General features: G+C 41.8%; 1 protein-coding gene across 2 annotated transcripts in view; it reads left to right on the forward strand.

The window, feature by feature from the left end:
• Positions 1–19,544, forward strand: part of scaper (S-phase cyclin A-associated protein in the ER) — a 60,388-nt gene extending 40,844 nt beyond the window's left edge. For both annotated transcript variants that reach the window (XM_040133092.1, XM_040133093.1), the window contains exons 24-31: positions 3,132–3,255; positions 4,955–5,181; positions 6,854–7,009; positions 9,242–9,476; positions 10,990–11,139; positions 17,272–17,463; positions 18,410–18,458; positions 18,769–19,544. In XM_040133092.1, coding sequence (XP_039989026.1) covers positions 3,132–3,255; positions 4,955–5,181; positions 6,854–7,009; positions 9,242–9,476; positions 10,990–11,139; positions 17,272–17,463; positions 18,410–18,458; positions 18,769–18,866 — 1,231 coding nt within the window. In that variant the 3' untranslated portion in view covers positions 18,867–19,544. The remainder of the gene's footprint in view (positions 1–3,131; positions 3,256–4,954; positions 5,182–6,853; positions 7,010–9,241; positions 9,477–10,989; positions 11,140–17,271; positions 17,464–18,409; positions 18,459–18,768) is intronic.
• Positions 19,545–21,872: the final 2,328 nt, after the last annotated feature.

Here is a 21,872-nt window from a genome sequence, read left to right on the forward strand (position 1 = left end):
TACTTTCTTTCTCAATTTCCCTTCTTTTTTTTTCTTTCTTTTTTTTATCAGCAATAGCTCCCACGGCTAACTCCACCAGTTAAAACTTGTGACAGTAGTTTATTGTTTCTATTTTCAAAGCAGCATTGCTCTAAAAGTGACAATGCTCTAGGTGGGTGGAGATAGATAGTGGCTGTGGTCATTTTGGGGACCTGTGAATCACAATCTGTGTAATTTAATGAGAACCCCATAATGGTGTAGGTGGAGGAACTTTGCCTGCTTAGACAGAGTGGGACACATCAGTCCCTGCAAAGTGTTTGTGCAACATGAGACAGGCTGGTATGGCACTTCACCAAATTGTCCCACAAAATCTTTGATTAGAGCTGTCATTGAGGGGTATTGAGATAGTGAGATTCCCAGAGAGGGCGGACTATCAGGTGTCATGCTCATCAAGCTCAATTAGGTGGGAGGAAACCAGAGACAGATCACTGTGATGGTTCATTGTACAGGCTGGTGTAAAGGGTAGAACTCAAACATGTCTTTGACAGGCTCCTCATTTGTTCAGAGTTGACCAAAGACAAGCCTGATTAGCTGTGTTACAAAGCAATTACACGCTCATTACATGAGCAGTTAAGTGAGCCGATTGTGAAGCCAGAGGGCCAGATCTGTCCTGCCAGGAGTGAAATGATTTAATTAGAATACACTAGTCATGTTGGGGTGAATAGAGCCATGCCTGGCATTACATTTTTTTTTAAAAACTTTTACTGTACCCTGTTAAAGTATTAAGTGTTAAATCAAGGATAAAAGATTTATCTATACATATATTCATTATACTTTTCAAATTCCAAATATAATTTTACACAACTAAATAATTGAAAAAAGACAACGAAAAGATATGACATCCTAATGAATTGTCCTTTACTATTTTTGTCATTTGAGATCATGTCTTCGATAGGAGAAAACGAAAAGATGCCGCTAATAGCATGGGCCACCTTATTGTTTCACAGGTCTAGTTTCGATTTTTTTTTTTAAGATTATTTTTTTTTAATTTTAGCTTTTATTGACTGGAAACATGGAGAGTGAGAGGAATGGCATGTAACAGAAGTCGCCAACTGGAATCAAATCAATCTCATTGCAACCGCGTGATTTGTGTCATAACCACCAGGCCACCAGGACAAACTGACAAGGTGTTTCAGTGTGTCCTCTTAACCACATATTTTTACGTGGAAATGTGCTTGTTAAAACAAACCCAATAGGGATTTCATGAACTCTAAGATGAAGTCAGAAATTTTGCATGGCCTCTCCAGTCTGCTGATCTAAAACTGGAATGTCTAGATCAGAGTTTTTTCAGCCACTGTCAGAGTTCAAAGTTCTTCTTCATTCCTTTTGAAGCAACGATTTAAATATCCCATTACACACAGTTTAGGACTTGCATGGCAGCATTCCAAGAGGGATTGAAGCTGTTCTGATTGCAGTGGTCACACTACTGCTTCCAAGGGTGTTGTTTTTTTTTTTTTTTTTTTGCAATATTCACATAATAAACATTTGTCAGGAAGAGTGCACCACCTTTTATCTGGCTGAAATGAAACAGCTCTTTGACGATAACAGAAGTGAGTCTTGCCTCATCATTTACTCTCTAATAGGTCATACGATATCCCTACTGTTGTGCACTATTTTCCTCAACACGGACATGATCTTAAACACCACAATAGTGACTTAAGGCACCTAAAGTAACTCTTGTCCTTCGGAGGAATGTACATGGCAGCTAACACAATTTTGAATTTCATAAACTGTGTAAAGCATATAAGTATACAATAGTATTTGAGAACAGGTATTCGAGTTGTTGTTTTGGTATTTGCATAGAAGCTGATCTTTGTCTCATGATCACTAGGGAACCAGAGTCCTGATGCTGCATGGCTGCCCACAAAGTATAATTTGGTTCGGGATCTCATGTTACCGCACCTCTTGCTCCACACAGGCTGCTCTATTAGTGCACCTAACGATTATGGCTTGACTTTTCCACCTTCTTTATACCTTAATACAATTACTGTCAATATAGCTGGCATACAGGACTGTAACAATTTGCAAGAAAGCTCATTTTATGATTATTTATTTATTTATTTATTTTATTATTATTTTTAAAAAAAATAAGGGCTCTGTTACTGTTTTCAGCTTGACGGAAGTAATCTTTGATTTCAGATTTGGACACTATCCGATCGCTCACAAATAGTGCTTCTCACATTAACACCACATTCCATGTCTGACAGCTTTACACAGCAATGTCAATAATGATATGGCAAAACGACTGATCTGCCCACTAGCAAATGCAAAGCAAAGAATAGAGGAAGTTATTGACAGACCTGGGTCTGCCTCAGCCTAATCTACTTTCCTTTACTATGCCAGCGTGGTTTGACGGAAAACGCACAGCAGATGTGAAGGTTTCGGTAGATATCAAAATGTTTACCAGTTGAAATAAACATGGCCTACTTTAGGCACTAGAGAGGCGGATTCCATTCTTCCAGCAAGCAGATAGGACACGCCATTCCGCCAATGGCTAAAATATACAGTTGTCAGAAAATATTAACTGATGAAACGGGGGTGAGGGGGAGTAGCAGTCACAGCAGAACGATTGGTCAGTTATCTGAAGCATTAATCTTCTCTGGGGCTAGTTTTAGAGCAGACATAATACAGAGGCACGCTGGCTGGCCCAGCACTGGCTGCTGCCTTGGGCTGCCTGGCGGCTGTGAGGAGCTGCTGAGAGGAGTAGTTTTATCTCTACAGCAGAAATGCTGCACCATCTCAGCCAAGATGGGACTGAGATTGTGTTCAGTTTCTCTGAAGGTGGCTGTAGTGAGGGGAGTCTTTGCATAAGTAGCTGATATGAGTGTTTTATTCCCCAAATCAACTTCCTTACTTGCGCTGTCAGTGCGATACGCTTTTGACTTGTGAAGACAAACTACACCCTTAAGGAACCACAAATACAGAAGAGTGTGTTTGGTTTCCTGAAGACTGCAGATAGTCCTTTCAGTGCCCAGGGCTAGACATTTTAATCCCAGTAGTAGTGTTTTTGTAATGAATTGCGAGGAGTATCAGCGTGCCGTGAGGTGTTTTTAACTTGTGATTAATAATGGTTTGTCATTTTTGTGTGTTAGATCTCTCTGTGCTGCTGTAAATGCCTACTACCTGGCATGTTCCTGTTGCCCCCTCAACTGCTCCTATGTGCTGTTTAGCAACAAGATAGCGCTTCTCATGGACCTGCTGCTGCATCAACTAACAGTAAGTCTATGCACCCCAGCACATGAACAAGACCTAATTTTCCATTACAAACAAAATATTTCCTAAATTATACAATGAGTCAATATTTTCGCAAGTAGTTTGTGCCAACAGCAGTTTCAATTTGTATGAAGCCCTGTAAATGCAGAGGAGATGCTAGATATGTTTGCATACAAGCCACTCAAGGTGTGATCAAATGAACAGTGTTTCTAACACATAAATATATTAACCCTTCCTTGTTTTTACATTCATCTACTGATATACTCTTCTTTGACCATAGAGAAAGCCTGCCTTTATGCTAGTGCTTGTTCCTGCTGCAGTGTTAATGAAGGACGGAGGAAGACGCAAGTTAGCGAGTAACAAACTGTTGCCCAACCTCTTTACAGATGCAGGCAGGCAGGCAGGCAGGCGGGCAGGCGGGCAGGTAGGCAGGCAGGCAGGCAGGCAGGCAGCACTGTGGCGACATGTCAGCCCATATCCCTCAGCACTCTGTAAGAAGGACTGTAAACATCAGCCCACTCCAAACATCTAACGGTGGCGGCTTGCTGGGGCCGCCTGCAATCACAACATAGACAGGACAAGGCACAGGCAAAGGGTTTTGGCACATGCATGAACTCTACTGGGGCTTCCTTCTCTAGTGCCGAGTTCCAATCCAAAGCAGTCATATTTCCTTAGGGTGCAAAGGGAGAGGTTAGCCTGTATGTTTCAGTTTATATAAAACATATCCCAGCAGCTGCTCTGCTGACTGACATATCCAACAGCACTGCAAGAGACAAACTAACTGTCCTCCATGTGTTCAATGCAGATTAAGAATTGGGCTCAGCAATTATCCATGCTCCTACACACCCCTCTTTGATGAGTTGTGATTTAATTTACAACTGTTAACTTTTACATGTGCATGTCTATGTTCTGGTATGCGTGTGCATGAGCAATAGAGTAAAGCAGTGGGGGTAGTGCTGCCATATGAGCATGTCCCCTTTTAATTAGATTTGTGGAGAATGTCGGTGGATTTACCTATGCTGTCAGCATTCACCCAAACCATTAGACCAAATGAGAAGGTTTTACCTTTACAGCGTTCTCCATGTTGAACTGCAGCCCTATGTATTAAACATGGACTTCTGCTCATGTGTTTCATGAACTTAATCTGGAAATGTGAATAAGGAAAATGCTCATCTAACTGCACTGTGTAATTTCTTCTGCAGCATTTTTATTTAAACCTTCATCTTCTCTGGTTATAGCTTGATCATAGTACATCTTGACTCATTTACAGCTGCTCTTTTGCTGTTTTGTGTGGCTTAGGAAATGCCTCCACTATATACCATTATTGTAGCCATTACATATTACAAGGATTGTACTAATTTGTGGCCGAAAGCTGGTGAATGATGAACTCACTAAACTGTATAATCTAGCAACAATGTGGGAAAAGCCTTTTGCTAAACAGGGCATTTATGATTAGCCTCTGCTCTAATTGAATGGCTTTTAATGTGCATGCTGAAGTTTTTGTTTATCTCTTTGCATTGTAGGTATTTTTTCTAATGGCATTTGGATGCTCTCAGATTTCTACTGCAGTCTGTCAGCATCAGGGTTTATCAAAATAGCAGTCAACCTAGTGATGCAAATGACACCGGTTTATTAATTGGTCAATATATAGGTGGGCTACCTTGTTAAAAGCCTTTTTGTTTTTGTTTTTTAATTTTCACAGCTATATGTCCCAGATGAGGACAAGTCCATTTTTGGGCGCAGTGTGAACAAACAGGTCTTTGAGGGTTTGACGACAGGTCTGCTGCAGACCATTGCTACCATCCTGGGGTCCCTTTGGCCACATATCTCAGAGTCTGGACAAGGCGAAAACACATGGATTTCCTCCCCAGATGCCAAGGTCAAGCCTGCCACAGAGTCCTTCAACACCCGCACACAAGACCTAATCAGGTATTTTCCTTCCAGTGCTCTATGCTACGCTAACACTGCTTCTCCTCCTCCTACATGGCTCCTCTTTTTCTCATCTCATGACCTTTTTACCTCCTCTAGTACATCCCTCCTCCACTCCTCTTCACTGGGTTGAGAGTTGGTCAACCTCTGATTTCCTCAACAGCGTGCCTTATGTAAAGAATAGGCTGACAAAATGTCAGATCTCTTGGAAATGGTCCAACTGGTGTCTTGTTATAATGGGAGCTGTGTGAGAATGACGGTGTACTCTGGCATCCTTCCAGCTTGCACTTTTTTCCACACATTCAGTGCCACATTTCAAGTAAAATCAGTTCTAGGGGGGGCTACGAAGTAGCATAAACAAAGAGCACTTCCAAAGCTTTGAAAAGTCCCCTTGAACCTGGTGGTTGAGCTAGCCATGGGGGTCTGGGCTGTAGGAGTCAGTGCTGTGTTGGAGAAATGTGGACTGTGAGGAAAGGCAGGCCCAGCCTGATGAAGCCTTATGGAAGAGTGCAGTCTTTCCACCATCCCTCCCACAAGCCATGATTCATCTGGACGGAGCAGCTGCACAGGCCCACCACTCTCATCCACTGACCCAGTCGTAACCCTGGAGACAGGGGAGGGCCTGAGAAAAATGGTATCGTCAGAATGGTAATCCCAAGTACGAGCTCAAGATTTACCTCAACTGCCTTGTATAATGTATATACTAGCGAGGAAGGACAAAAGATCAAAACATTTTTAGCTTTTGCAACACACTCCCATTATACCAACCCATATATCATATAGAAAGGAGTTCGCCATTTCCTTTCCTCTCATTACCAGTTTCTCAGTTTGGCTTTCAGTGCTTTTAGTCCCCTATCATTGTCATTAATGTTTTCAATCCGTGCTCAAATGATGAGATGCAAAGGGGTAAGTTCGACCACCAAGCTGGTTGTCAAACACAGAGCAGGCATTTAACAGAACAGTCAGTGTGAGGAAAGATCCTTTCATCCCAAGTAAAGCTGTGGAAGAGGATCAAGTCAAAACAATGGCACTCGGTTCAAGTGTCAGATGACCTGCAGTGGCAGTTGAAAACGGTCATAATCACCTGTTTTGAGAGGACCTCAGCAAGTGACAGTTCTAACAAAAAAGGAATGTGAAAGAAGCAAAGAGTTAAGACAGTGATAGGATGGGATAGGAACAGTGGCTTCACAGTGACCATATCAGTGACTTGAAAGCCTCGATTGTTAGCTGAAGTGCTCGCTAGATTTTCATAAGCTGTTGGTGCCTGAGCTGAGCCCTGAAGGTGCAGGCATAGCGGAGCTGTGAGAAGAGGCCCCAGGTCAGCAGACTGTGAAGGGCCCAGAGCTGGGCTGGCACAGGGGCCACAACAGCCCTCTAATGACACTATTAGCAGTGATTTGTGGCTGAAAGAGTACAGGGAACATGATCATGAGACCTGTCATTGGCAAAGACAATTCGAGATATCACAGTAATAGCAGGGGGAAGAGGGCTTAGGTGAGGTATTCGCTTTCAGCTGCAGTGCTGTGGAAGTATGCACAGTAAAGTCCTTTGTTTGCCTTTGTGAGATGAGCTCTCTACAAAGGAAGTCACCCATGCTAAATTTGTTTTAACATTAAGGAAAAAATGCTAGTAACCACTTCATGTTTTCTCTCTTCTTGTGTGTTTCGTGCAGCTATGTAGTAAACATGGGTCTGATAGACAAGTTGTACGGGTGCTTCCTGTCGGTCCAGGGTCCTGTAGACGACCACCCCAAGATGTCTGCTTTCCTCCAGCAAGCCTCAGCTCTGCTGCACAGCATGTGTAAGCTGTGTTTTGCCGTAACCGGACGGTGAGCATGTCTCTTACTCTGTTACACTCCTGAAACATCTCTGTGATCTCTTGATCTTCCTCTGACAAACACACACAAACCTCTCTCTTTGCATCTAATGACAGAGACTCAGTCACTGTCAGTTCTTTAATGTCACAAGGATCCACAAAGACGGGCTCATGGTTACTCAAACAAAGACTGTGGCTCCTCTGCAATCAGCCAGCAGGTCGTTTCCTCCAGCCAGCTAGCTGGCTAAGCTGTCGTTACTGCAGATAGAGATAGGTATCTACTTGACCCAGTGCTCTGTCACTCACCATAAACCTTAGCCTGCAGCGTGGGGGGAGCCCACCCATGTGTGCTACAGTGACCTCCACTAAGAGAGGTTCAGTGGCGCCGCTGACAGAGGCTAAGCACACAGACACGCTGAGGGACATCAGCACCACAATTTCTCACTTAAAAGAAAAATAATAGTTGATCATGGTAGCAGGCCCAAATATGCTTTGATGCCATGCATTACAGTAAAAATGGAACTGGAATAACCCCGATACATTTAACTGTTGTACTGAATCTAGGTAGTGATCGAGCCGTAAGAATCTCACTACTTATCAGTACATTACTTCTGGAGCTTGTCATTGGTGGTGCTTCACAGCAATGCGGCAGAAGACAGCTACAGTAAGACTGTTTGTCACTGAATATCTGTGAGAAAACATAGTGTGTGATCTTGCAGGTTTAATGAGACCAGTGTTATGGTCAAAACTGCAGCCAGCAAGCTATGTTCTGCCAAGATTCTCTGTATGTCATATATAAGAATGCTCAGTGGGCTTGTAGAATATTTTAGCCATGCCAGTTGCTGTGTCAGGGGATTATTATGGCATTAAGAGGCTGTGTTCTTGCCTAGCAGCATATTTCACGCAGAGCCTGTTGGCTAACATCAAGTATCAGCATGCACTGTAGCTTCCATCCAGAGGTCACACACCCTCCATTTTAAATGGCAGCAAATCATAGCTGGTGCTGCTGCGGTACTCTTAAATTGTCTGTCTGTACTAGCCCAGGATTTTCACTAGGGTCTTCTGCATTGCAATTGAAAAGACCTACCGTAATTATTGCATTTATTACTTAATTACTTACTTTTTCTTTTTTTAAGTCATATAAAACCTTAATGCTGTGTGTGGTCATATCACCCCGGCAGGCACTGCAGAGCTTGAATAATATTTTTCAAATTATTTTGTGTTTGGTTTACTTTCTAATTTGTTCAGATTTGAACAAATCCTAGCATGACAAATTCACTTTTCAAACTAAAAAAAAAAAAGCTGAAATTGTGAAAACATTCAAGTCTCCTGCCCAAATAAAAGAGGGATTGGTTAGATCTTTGACTTATTAAATGGAACCTTTTCTCCATGCTGTCAAGCTTGCACTTCGTCTTTCCAGACAGCATTATCCTTGGCTTTGTTGTTAAATGTAAGGTACAATGAAAGGATGATGTTATCAGTCCCTTTAACCGAACAGGCTGGCATCTTGTTGGATCACCTTGAATCCTCTCAGGCGGGCTTTGATTAAATGTGCCAGAGCACTAAGCACCTTGTCAGGCAGCTCAGTACAGTCAGCCAGGTTGAAGTCACTGCCATGAGCTTCTCGTCATGGCATCACTATGTTTACTGTGGCTGGAGTGGGAGCTGAAGAGCCGATCTTGAATCTCGAAGGTCCCAATCTTCAGCTGCAACCAAACTGGCTAGCTTTGACTTTTAGCAGTTAAGTCAAAAAGTGAAACACACTGGAATTTCCTCGCATGCAAAGACAAAAACGCGTATTCCATAAATAAAAGAGAAGCACATGAAGAGCAGAAGATGAACTTAATAGCAGCTGTTATCCAGCATATCAATATGAAACCGATTTTAAACTTGGTGCTCTTCCACCCGCAGCAGTCAGTGAAGTCAGGTAATCATCCGCTCTAACACTGTAGTATTTCTTATCCAAAGGGAAAGTTATCTCTCAGCTCGTGTCTGGTGAATAAATCTAGAAGCTGCTTCAGACTGTTATTTGTGTCCTCGGCCTTGGGATGTCGGGGTGAAAGGAAAGTCTCACTTTCATTTTGGTTTGTTTTCTTTGCTTAACAACAGCAGCAGGAAGGCACGAAATAAAGACACGAATGCTACATAGTGTTTCCTAGTATCATATCTGTATGCATTTGTTAATTGACTCTTCTAGTTATTTTTGGTTTTGCTGACCATTCATCTCCCCTCTCTTACTCTCCAGTGCTCCCAGTATATTTGACAATAAACGTCAGGACCCGACTGGATTGACGGCCCTGTTGCAGTCTACAGACCTGGTGGGAGTGGTGCATACCCTGTATTGTATCCTGCTGCACAGCTTCTTACCAGAGTCTGCTTCCCAGAGTCAGGAACCCTACAGCCCCGGGGTCATCCAGGTGGCTTTGCAAGGCATCCGCTTCCTCAACAGTTTTGCCCTGCTTGACCTATCCGCCTTCCAGGTATTCATAATAAATCCAAACTATATAGTGTTTTCACTCGTCACAAATAAAAAAAAAATTTTTTAATTCCTTAGATCCAGCACATTTTGTGCATTGGTGACAGAAGGTTAGATATATATTTTCTGTTTTTCTTTACAGTCCTGCATCTGCATCTGTATTCCCATTCATAGAACATGGTTTGTTGGGGGAATGGCTGGTAGCTTGGCATTAAGTAGTTGGTATTTGAATAAACAGTAGAAATCAAATTGATGCTGGTTCCTTTGTTAGGAGCCATTAGAAGAAGAGTTACTCTCCTCAGGACAAAACTGACCTGTGGACATAAACACGGGTGCCCTTTGACCCCAGGTCAGTTGTTGGGGTTGAATAGAGCACGGTGGGTCAGCCGTTAGGATGGCGCACGGGTGATTAGCACTGTATGCTGGGCCGTACATTACCCACCCCGAGGAGGAGAGGGCGACAGCTTCACTGTGCTAAGTCACTGCGTAGATGGAAAGGCACGAGAGCAAGCGTTAATTATTTTAATGTCTTGCGGTAATTACTTTGAAGCAGCTTCCTCTCACTGACCTGCCACATCCAGGCAACTCAAAACAGCTGGAATTAAAAGCATTTCACTGCCTGAGTTTTATGAACATTTTAAATAATGCTTCTTTTTTTTGGCCAGGAGTTGTAATCACCTTGTGTTTCACATTACCTAACAGTCCAGACTAATGCATATTGTAGTGGCTGAATGATCAGAATTCAGGCCATTAATTCACTTTTCTGCCACTTCCGCTCCTAATAATATGTTTAGAAGGGAATTTCAAAAGGGTCTTCGGCAGTAATAAAATTATTTGGTTTATTTGCTTTTGTCACGGTTGCATGTTGGCAGAATTTGCTGCAACAAATCTGTGATCATTCAGAACAACAGTGGGGAAAAAAGGCATACAAGTTCAGACCAGAAATGCTGTTTTCCCTCCCTGCTTAGTGTTTTTACTGCTTCCCTTTTCAAAGTCTGAGTTGATTTTTTTCAATTTTTTTATCTATTTATTTATTTATTTTAAATCTAAATTTATTTAGTTATTTGTTGTTAAATAACACTTCGCTCTTTTGTTAGATTGATAGCTGCTTACATGGTTCACTGAGTTTAATATGTTGCCGGCATGCATAGATTTTGATGCTTGAACATAATGTGTAGCTTCTCAGGTATTGTGTTTATGGATGTTACAATGCTAAAACACCCAAACTCCCAGTGGAATTGTGATGATCTTATGGTGCTCTGTCATACTGACATGTTTAATAAATACTGTCTGTGAGCTGCTCCTAGCATCTCATTTTTGAGCGGGATTGAGGTCTTTTATGGTGGGACTCCACTTGAATCGCTTGTACTCTTACACCATGTATGTCTCCACCAGCGAAACATATGACCATTTTTTTTACTTTGCATTGTTATTGCATTGAGCTCTTTGTAATGACAAACAATTTATGGTTATTTTGCTGTGGAACACACTAACATGCTTCATCTGTGACTTGCCAGTCTGTTCTAGGAGCTGAGGGCCTGTCTCTAGCTTTCCGGCACATTGTCAGCTCCTTGCTCTGGTACTGCTCCCAGCATTCCTCTGAAGAGCTGCTGCATGAAGTTATCATCTGTGTGGGATACTTCACCGTTAACCATCCTGACAACCAGGTAAAGCAGCTTGAACCTTCACTGACTGCACGGAAATTAATTCAGGGTTTTGTTTTGTTTTTTTCAGTTTAACAAATCCAAACTTTTTTTTTGTTATAGGTAAAGCTCTGTAACATACAATTGTTTTTGTCATTACTCAGTCTACTAGTTTTGTCAGTTGATTGTTTAATTGAAAAATGTCAAGGTATTTATTTGTCAGGCCAACAGTTTAAAAAAAAAAAAGAAGAAGAAGAAAGAAACAGTTTAAAATGTACTCAGAAATTATGTAAGAAAAAAAATATTGAAAATATGCTATCCCCAAATTTTACTCGATAAATGACTTGAATGCAAGGGCTGCTATTTTCCAACATTTTGTCAAGGAAATTATGTACTTTTTACTTTTTTTTTTCTATAACTAAAGTTGATGTCTGCAAATTGTTTTTTTTTATGTGACTTATCCAGACCAAAACTCAAAGATATTCAATCTATTATATTATCATTTATTAGTCATATATGACTAAGAAAAGCCATGACAAAGAAAAGCATCAAATCCTCGTAATTTTAGAAGCTGGAATCAGATGATATTTAGCATTTTGGCTTGAAAAATTACTCGAAACATTAATCAGTTATCTAAATAGTTATTAATTATGAATTTTCTGTCAATGGGCTCCTGAATAATTTTTTCAGCTCTAATCAACACATTAATCAATTGCTACAATTGTTGTAGTTTAATTTTTTACTAATCTACTAATCATTTAATTGTTACAGCACAAGTTGCATTTAATGCTTTGCATTATTTTGAAAAGCTGTCTATTGAGTTAACAGGGCCGAGTAAGATCATTTTACTTTTATTCTGCTCATGTATTATTTGTCACAAAAAGGTTCTAGTTTTGTAATTGTAACAGAAAGCACCTGTTTAAAGATTCATGCCTTAGCATCTTCCTGCTTTATGTCTGTATGTCGTCTATTGTCCCACAGAGCGACCCATTGTTCCCTCCTGGTAAAGCAGGGCTATGTGCTGGCTCCAGTGTTATAGCCACTCAGAGGGCCGCATGGAAGTGAGCAGGATGTGATAGAGCAGACCTGGCTGCTGTGTAATTGGCTGTCATGCATGGCCCGTCTACCGGGCCCCTGATTAGCCATGCTACAGTTGGCTGGGCTTTGATTATGTTAAGCCTGACCCACACAGGCAGCAGCCACAGCTTCACTCTCAAAGCTGTGATATGTCATTTAAGTCGGCACAGTCGCAGCCAACCCCTATCACAACAATTTATAGGCTGATTACGGATTCTAATTTGCCAGATTTTTTACTTCTAATTAAAGGTTCCCCTTCCAGTCTGTGGTACTTAGGCTCTCCTCAATGCTTCTATCCAATTTAATTATTCTGATGTACAGAATTAGCATTTGTTGGTCATTGTAGATCCAATTTGCATATTATATTGAATAATTGAATGAGGACTGATGATTAAATTAAGTGGGTGACAGATGATTTGTCTTTGTACACCCACAGAGGCATTAAAAGAGCAGCCATGATTGACTAAAAACATTTGCTTGTTGCTAATTTGATGTAAAATCTGTCATTCCTCCACAACCCAGGTACTGCCAAGAAGAATGTTTAGAGAAAAATCACCAAAAAAATTCCTTACCTGGCTTTCGGGTTTAAGAATTTAATTAAAAAAAGAAGAAAAAAAAAGACATATGAGTATAGATTGTTGGGAAACAAGATCCCACACAACCTCCACACAGAGTTAATCTTTGCCAGTGGTCCAGTTCCTGGAATGTGTCCATTCAGTTCCGCACCAAGATGGATGGCGTTTAGGAGAATATTTAGAGCAGCTTGAGCTTTTCTCAAGCTAATGTAAGCATTGGCAGAACACAAAAGCGGCCCGACCCGAGGCTTGTGCGGTCGTGGAGACTGCTGATTCACTGTCGGCACACCAGCTTTTGTTTAGATATATACATATATATATATATATGTGTGTGCGTGTGTGTGTGTGTGTGTATGTGTATGTGCTCTGGAAATAAGGCTGCTCATAAAAAACAGAACTTTGAATAAGCACCATACGTAGTGATGTATTCCCTCTGCCCTTGGGGCATGAATAATTCACCTTGTGACACAAAAAGCCATTGGGAGAGTGACATATGTAGGCTTGTGTGTTTTTCAAGTTTCTCTTCTCATGGGGGCCACTGATACATGCAGCCATATGTTACATTATCTGTTGGGTGCGTCCGTAGAGCCCTTTTCACAAAAAAAAAAACACAACAAATAAAACCTAGTTTGTAACTGACATGTAACTTTACTTCCTTTTTCCCTGAAGAGATATGTTCCCGTAATCCCCTTGTCTTTAAATACAGTGATTCATTTGTGATTCATCCACAGCGATGATCTGTTGAATCTTGGAGCTGACGGGACTGTAATTTTAAACTGTTGACATGTTAACCCGGCTGATTCCCACTTGCTTTTTAGGAAGACAAAAGCAATTTGAGAGTGTGGAAATCTTAAGAAAACTTTGCTTTTTCTTAAGTACATGGAAAGTGGCCACACACACGCAAGCAGGGTGAACTACACACACAAACGCACACCCCACAACGCACACTTACACACAGAAACGGGTGTAATTGCAGGTAGCGTATAGACCATTTTATAAATGTAATTGGATAGTTTTCCCTGCACTGGCTCCTGATATTACCTGAGTTCTCTGTGCTTACATTTCATAAAATGTTTTCTTTATACCAGTAAGCATCTTATGAGTTATGGATCGTTTCTAGACCGAACATCCCACACACAACTCCAGAGCTCTGGCTTATCTGTGGGGTCATTCCTCTTCTTCCCCTCCTCTACGAGGGCGTTTCCTCTGCCCCGCAGGCCCAAGCCAAGCTTTAGGCCTGTAATTCCTGTTAACCTGATGTTGAAACGCTCCCTTCAGCAGTCCATTACTGCCAAGACAACCAAGCCCTCACTGCCTGCAGGGTAAGTGCAGCTCGTGCAGACCGTAGGGAGCCAGCGCCGGGGAATGCACACTCTGTATCACCCAGCAGAGTAAACAGAGGCAGGGAAGCGCAGACGGACACACTCTGCACTGACTGGCAGGAGAGGGCCTGATTGTTAGCTCGGTAGATGATTTACACTCTGCTTCAAGGTTGAACGCAGGTCCAACAGACTCAAAGTGAAGCTGAGGACATTTTTATCCCCGCAGACCTTTCAGTGAGGAGTTTCCATTTGTCTGTAACACTGTCGTCAGGTTGGTTTCAGAGCAGAATTATCTGCAGTACGATCTGGGATGGAATGACAGCGTCAGCTCATAGAGATAAATAAGGAGTTATTAGGCTTTATTGTGTAAACAGCAGGTTTTTATTGGGCTTTAAGACAACTGACAATTACCTTTAAAAGTCAAGTTGGAGTGTCTATGTCAATGTCTGTTTTGCTGGCATCCAGTCGTCCCAAGGCAATTTACACATGTCCCGTGTATGTCTCAATAAGCCATTGTAAATGTTGTAAGGAAGCACTAAACAGTTACTTGACTAACTTTGCTTTGTTGGGTGTCTGCTGCGCTGCTTGTCTTATCAGTAAGGCAGTTCCACTGTGATGGACCTGGCTTATATTATGGATCTGAGTGTCAGATATATGGCCCTGCTCTGATGCCGATTCTTCCCGAGGTGTTTGGTGGCTGTCTAGACGCTACAATGAATGGAAATACTTCTACACGTTCACGGTTGTCACACTCCTTCTGTGTGACATCAAAAAATTATAATTAGATTTGTGTAGTAAGACATTAATGACATTTCTTTGCCTCATCCAGCAATGCTGCAGTCTCATCTATACAGGCTTATTGTGCTATTTGATATTTATTCTTTATTGCATCGCTTGAGGACCTTTTTATTTTCCCTCTCTGTTCTTAAATGTGCTTTAGCTTTGGTTTCTGCTTCAACACTGGGTATTCCCAGGAATTTGTTTGCGTTTCAGAACATTAACTTTACACACTCTTTGTTGTCATTGTGGACAGTGAGGAAGTTATGTAATGGAAGCATCATAAAACTTGGCACTGTTTGAAAATGCCAGGTCTCTGAACTTAAGAAAGAACAGAGCAGCCAAGACACTTGAGTTTTTACAGGGTCTGCGTTATACGCGGGCCAGATGCATGTGCTCAGATGCTTGTTAGTTTTATGATGTCAGGCTTTGAGCTGCAGGTACTTCAGCTGGGACGGGAGAAGTAACGCTACAGGGTAATCTCCAGTTGGAAACCATTTCAGGTTCTGGTGTTGCTCTTCACCTGGTAGAAGCCTGGAAAGTTGGCAGGGGGGCTCGGTTTCTTTGTTACTTCCAGACTCTTGCTGCCACCAGGCTTTGTTTTATGTCCTTCTGCGCCAGGCCCTTGAGGGTGGACAATTTGTTTAGGCAGCTGAAGATGGAACTGTGCGTAGAGGAGGATTATGAGATCGCTGGGTGATTTGTGGGTTGGATCTCCTCAGAGCCCCAGCTCAAACACTTGCTATGGTGTTAAATTATGATACCTAAACCGTAAACGTCTTTGATTAAAACAAAAGAATGATCAGATTTTTGAGCTTTTGCAGAATCATGATTTTGGCTCTCTAATAAATTCAGCTGTATTAATTTATGACACCCCCATTGCCAGTTCATCTTTGGGCAGTGTTGCAACAGACGAGATAAATATATCATAGGACTGGAAAGTAGCATGAAAATGCTAAAACTAAATGCACTGAAAATAAGCAGCTCTACTTTGAAAACAACCAGAGCTTGCCTTTTTTTTTCCCCCCTTCCTTCAGTGGATGAATTTGTCCAGCAAGTCCCACATTCCTTTGTGAAAAACACTTATTGAGTCAGTGAAACTGTGGGGATTTTGTTCTTCCACCGTTGCGCACACAGCACGGTTTTCATCTTTGTAACGTATTCAAGGCTATTCTTTAATTCAATACCGCACTCAGTATTACACATCAGGGCAGAAATTATCATTAGAAATGAATACTACTTGTGTTCTCTAAGCTTCAAAAATTAACACTTACATTTCAGGTTGACAAATGCAGTGCTCTTCACGTTTTTAAGTATTTGTAATGCATTACAGTTCAGTTTGTTTGACCTGTCCATATGGATTCTTTAAACAAATGATGATAGGAACTGGCACTGTTTTGTGTCCCTTTTGAACGCCGCTGTAGAGGGCAGCTCTGAGAAGCTTCACCTTGAACTGATAAAAGCAAAGAATTATCACTTTGTTTATGTCGCTGCTAAAACTTGGAGTGCACTATCAAAGGAGAAGCCAATGTAAGAGTATTAAAGAGTGTATTTTTAAAATCTTGTAAATCTTGTGAATTGATGTCACCATGACTTGGGGACTTCACCTTGCCCTTCTGGTTTCCATCTGTACCTGTAAAGCATCATTTTGGTTGGTTGTTGGGGGTTTTTTTTGTTTGTTTTTTTGGGTACCCCTTGGCTCTCCCCCTTGGTCCCTGGTCCTCCAAAGCTCAGGGGAGATGACCACAGCGCTATGCCGGGACCCCTTTCTTTGCAGTAGTCCCCCTTCTAATCAAATGAGGCTGGGAGTGATTTGGTTTTAATACTGGTGGGCCGGATGTGATGGTGTGTGATTGACGGGCTCTGATGGAGGGCAGGATGTCGGCAGGGTGAAAATACCATTCATGTTATTGCTCATTTCTTGAAGTGGGGGTGGCCACACTGTGGAGTGGAGGTTTGCTCACCCGGCCTTTCACCCGCTACCCCACCCCTTCGTACCCCCGTTGCACTATGACTGCCCTCTCAACCCGAGTTTCACTCCTGCACTGGTTCTGTGCTCGAGTTTTGCTTAAAGAGCTGAACGCAAATCTTGAAAGTGAAGTTTTAAGCGCTGATAATGACATCAGTTCACATTTCTCATTTCCCTCTTATGTTACAGCAGCTCTGCTGTTGCCGTTGGTACAAAGGAAGAACAAAACATCCCATCATTGTGTTTTATAGCCTGTAATTGTGTGGTGGGAGTCTGTGCCCCCCCAGGTCTCCTCCTAATGGCTTTTTGTGTGTTGTTTTAGTGGCAGATTTACATGTGGGAGGGGCACAGGCTGGTGATTTACAACCACCAGTGCCACTGACTGGCCGCCTGACTGGCTTAGTGACTGACTGGCCCTGCTCCCTGTGTGTTCCAGGTGATAGTGCAGTCTGGCCGCCAGCCCAGCGTGCTGCAGAAACTGTGTCAGCTGCCCTTCCAGTACTTCAGCCACCCGCGCCTTATCAGAGTGCTCTTCCCCTCCCTCATCTCGGCCTGCTACAACAACTCTCAGAACAAAGTCATCCTGCAGCAGGAGATGAGCTGTGTGCTGCTGGCTACGTTCATTCAGGTAAATATGGGACCATGGCCACACATTCAGTATATGAATGCACATATACTTTGTATTACACACGCTTACATACTGTAAATAAACACTTCAGTGATTAAATTATTATCAAGAGGAAAAAAACAGGTTGTATTGTAGCCCAAAAAAACTGATTTAAAAAGAGGTGTGACAATGTTGAAAATGTGTTCCAAAAAATATATATATATAGATATATTCAAAAACATAGTAATAATCAAAGTCATCCTCTTTGACCTTGACAGTTTTATGCCTCTAAATAAAACTCAAACTCAATGAATTTCTTTCACATCAGAAGAAAACGTCTCTGCGAAGGGCTGATAAATTGTTGCTCCTCTGGGCCCTGGTGAATCTGTAACAGGCAGGTTTTTACAAAGATAAATGGCTTCCTTCACAGTGGATTTACCTGCCACTGGTTCAACTCCCGGTAAACAGCTTGTCTCCTTCATCTTCCTCTAACAACACGCCCCTCACCACTCTGCAACCACCACTGTTTGGACACCGATTAAGTTCCATTCAAAGGGAGATGAGCTATTGTCATTTCTTTCAAACAAAGCAGTAATGCATGGCGTCTTGCCCCGCTGCCCTCATTGTTGAGTTAACCTCAAGAGCATTCCTCGGAGTGAAACAGTTTGATCCAGGATGGTTCAATATCAGTCATTATACTGAAAACATTTAGTTTGATTAGTAAATTACAGTTCGATCAAACTGTAATGGCAGCTTTAAATTTTGCGTAATATTTTATGTTTTTTTGTTTTTGTTTTTGGTTGTTTTTTGTTTTGGTTTTTTTGGGGTTTTTTTTTTTTTGGTTTGTTTTTTGTTGGAAAGTTAAATTAATCTTGATGAGAGTAATGAAATTGTACACACTCAGCGCTACTAGCGCCTGCAGTATACTGTTACTGTAGGCATTAATGGTCCTTATTAATTTCCCTAGGACTGTGCTGCAAACGAGAAAGAGCCAGACAACAAAACAAAGCAAGCAGGCAAGTTATTCCAATAACTTATCAAATGCATAACAAAAAATTGGATGGATTGTATTGATTTCGTTTTTTTAATTCTGTAAAGATATTTTAATGGTTTATAAATGGTGTTGAATCATGTGACAGCTACTTTTGACATGTAGGTTCTCTAATCTATTCCAATAATATTTTTTATTTACTTGAGTAGTGATACGCAACTATTTTTCATTGTGAAGATTTTCTCTCAGCGTGTGTCGTGCTTCTTTTGTTGAAATTCCGATTTTCGAACTGTTGAAACGCAGTATAACGTAGATGTTCTCCTCTGTCTGTGCAGTTTCCCAGCCGCTGGACTACTGCGAGTTGTCCAACCGCTTTCCACGAGATCAGTGGGACTCAGCGCTTCAGTTTTTTCTCAAGAAGCAAGAGGAGTGATGAGGTTGCCCACTGTCCTCAGAATAGATAAGCACAGTGTAAACGCTACAAGAGACTGAGATGTGGGGATGTTTTTGTTTTCTTTTTTTTTGTTTTTTTTGTTTTCTTTTTCCTGACTTAAAGTCTACACATGAGTAAATTATATGTTCTTCGGAATTTGTCAGACGTAAAGATTGTGAAGCCTTATCCTGCGTTGGTGCATTTGTTTTGATTTCTTAGAAATCAGATTGATGTTTATGAGGAATTTGCACAGAATGTCTTGTTTGTACATTGCAGTTAGAACACACGCACAACTATTCCAAGTAATGTCTAAACAAGCCATGTGTCTCTCTTTGTTTCTATTGTAGATAGAAATGGGTCTGTTCTCAAAGCAGTGACAACTTAAATCTGAAACATGTACTTATACTGTAGTTAATAATTTGCCAAACATTTTCATCAATACTGTTTGTGTTAATTTATTGTATTTGTGTCGTTTTTGAATGTGAATGACCAGATTGTTAACTCTAGTCTTTATGCCAGTTATAAATTACATGACCTGCCTTGATTGCAAATACATGTTCAGTAATGTTTTTCAAGTTCACATATTTTTCATTTTTCTCTCTTTTAAGAGACACTTAAAATTACTATAATTTATTGAGTTATTTACCTTTATCATATAAAATAAAATACTTACAGTTATGTATTGTTGTTCTTCAGTTTTATTCTGTGCAAAACAAACAAATGTAATAATATCACGACTTTACAAACATCAACACTTCTACTCTTGTTTGGTTTTGTGGTGAGTCTTGCATTTCTATCAGTTAGATCCTCATGAACTTGGATAGTGACCACATGTTCATTTGGTCTGTGACCGGATGGATTTCTACAAATTGCAGAATACAAATACCGTTATTGGATCTCAAACTGCTGTCAATTTTGCATTTGAAACCATACTGAAAGAAAAACATGGTTTTCCGATGTATCAAAAAAATATGTAAAGAACTTTTCATTCTACTTTTTGACACCACCAGTGTATTTAGCTGCCTGAAGGAAGCCATCTCCCCGTGTAGACTACCTGCCCTGTGCTGATCATTGGAAGTTTACTGACTGGTGTACAGCCTATATTCAAAATAAAGTTTGAAACTGAAAATGGTCCACCGCTATAGCATCAATGCTGCCTGTAGTTCTGCACATATGACCACCAACCTGCACATTCAGGCAGCGTTTAGGAACCGGGTGAAGCCAGCTTTGAAGAAAAATCACTGAAATATCCCCTTTTAATATTCGGCCATTGATTTTTTTAAGCTTTTTACTGATGTCATCTGGAGGCTTTTACGCTTATTAGATAGCACTGCCTAGTATTTTTCTAATTAACGTTTTCTTCCTAGATATCGTGTTGCGACTGTTGTATCCCTTGTCCATCCTTTTTGAGATTTTAGCGTCTCAAAGACTAAACGGGGTTCGGGTTTTCAGCGAGACTCCATTTCCTTCACTGATAAAAGCCGATCCGCCCCAACAAATTGTTGGGGTATAGAGTGTCAGTGCCGGATTGACCTGCATGCTCCCTTGTCCAGCGGCTATTTGCCGCTCAGGATTCCTACTGGAATGAAAATAAACTCAGGACACGCCAGGATGCGTCCGCGGGCCGGCGGTCCCCTCAGCGCTGCGCGGCGGCACGTTTTGTTGTGGGTCCATTCAGTGTATCCTTTGCAGGTGATGCCAGATGCAGATAAGGGGGCCGCCGCTGCCTGTCCCCTGTCTAGACTTGTAACCGTGGGCCTCGGTCGGCTGTGGCACTGGGACGTTTGTTTAGGTAAGGCCAATTTTATCGTTTCCTCGCCAGAACGGCCCCGAGACATTGTGCAAAAGTTGCTATAAATATAAGCCCAGGCTACCCGCGCTTAGAGGCCAAAATAATAATGATAATGAAAATCACACGAGGAGGCGAATTAAACAGGCCTGAGCCTATTGTGTCTGATGCAGTGACCTATGACACACGGGCCAAACGGTTACTAATATCTTGTCAGCCATCAGTCACTGATCCACTTGGCTCGGAAACGGAGCAGGTCTAAATCTTGGGTCTAAATGAGGGTGGTTGTTTTTTGTTTTTTTTGGGGTTTTTTTTTGTTTTTTTTAGCTGGAGCTCGCAGCTTAAGGGCCCCCAACAAATCCGGGCTACCGAACACTTGCTCGCGTTGAAATATTCCATAGCTGAACGTCCAAACGTGTCTCTCTGTATTTATTTGGGTTTTTTCATGAACTGTCCCCCCGATAAGAGTTTGAATTGTGGACTATAAACAGGGGAGCTCCTCCAGCCTCTAACCTCCATTTGAAACAGCGTCAAACATGATAAGCAGCAGATGCGTTTCCATTTACCTTAACACTGATTTATTGTGCCGGCTATTATTGAAATCCTTCTGCAATTTTACGGAACAAATGGATTTTGCATGCAATAATCGGTTAGGACTATGGTTTTATTGATAAGATCGGCTATGTCTGGCCTCATAATAAATAATAATAACTTATTTTCTTGAGAAATCGCGAGCAACGCGCATCTCTCTCATCGGTTTCGTTAATTTACAAGAGTCGATATTGAAACTTACAAATCATGCACATCTACACAGCTTGTATTTTCCTGATAAACATACTGTAAGTATTAACGCTCAGACGTCCGGTACAGGCCGACCTGTGTGAATCCCACAACATGCCCCCCCCCACCCCCCCACACACGTCATGTCCAGTTGAGGCACTGGCACCGTGGTAGAAGGCAAGTTGTCCCATAGAGACAAGCCCCGCCAACATACTGTCCACCAGCGTCTGCGTGCCCCTGCCGAAGTGTCCTTGGGCAAGACGGATGCAAAGGGGAAACCGGCGGGGCCTCCAGGCCTCCAGTCGGGACCCGAATGCATCCTCGAACATAATCCATCCTGGTCCTTCGTTGGGGTTTTTTTTTTTTTTTCTTGATTGAATGTCACCGGGGTCTTGGCGCCTCCCCGCAGAGGACGCGGGTGCGCTCTCGGGGTCGGG

This window comes from Xiphias gladius, chromosome 8 (assembly GCF_016859285.1).
Source record: "Xiphias gladius isolate SHS-SW01 ecotype Sanya breed wild chromosome 8, ASM1685928v1, whole genome shotgun sequence".
Lineage (NCBI taxonomy): Eukaryota > Metazoa > Chordata > Actinopteri > Istiophoriformes > Xiphiidae > Xiphias > Xiphias gladius.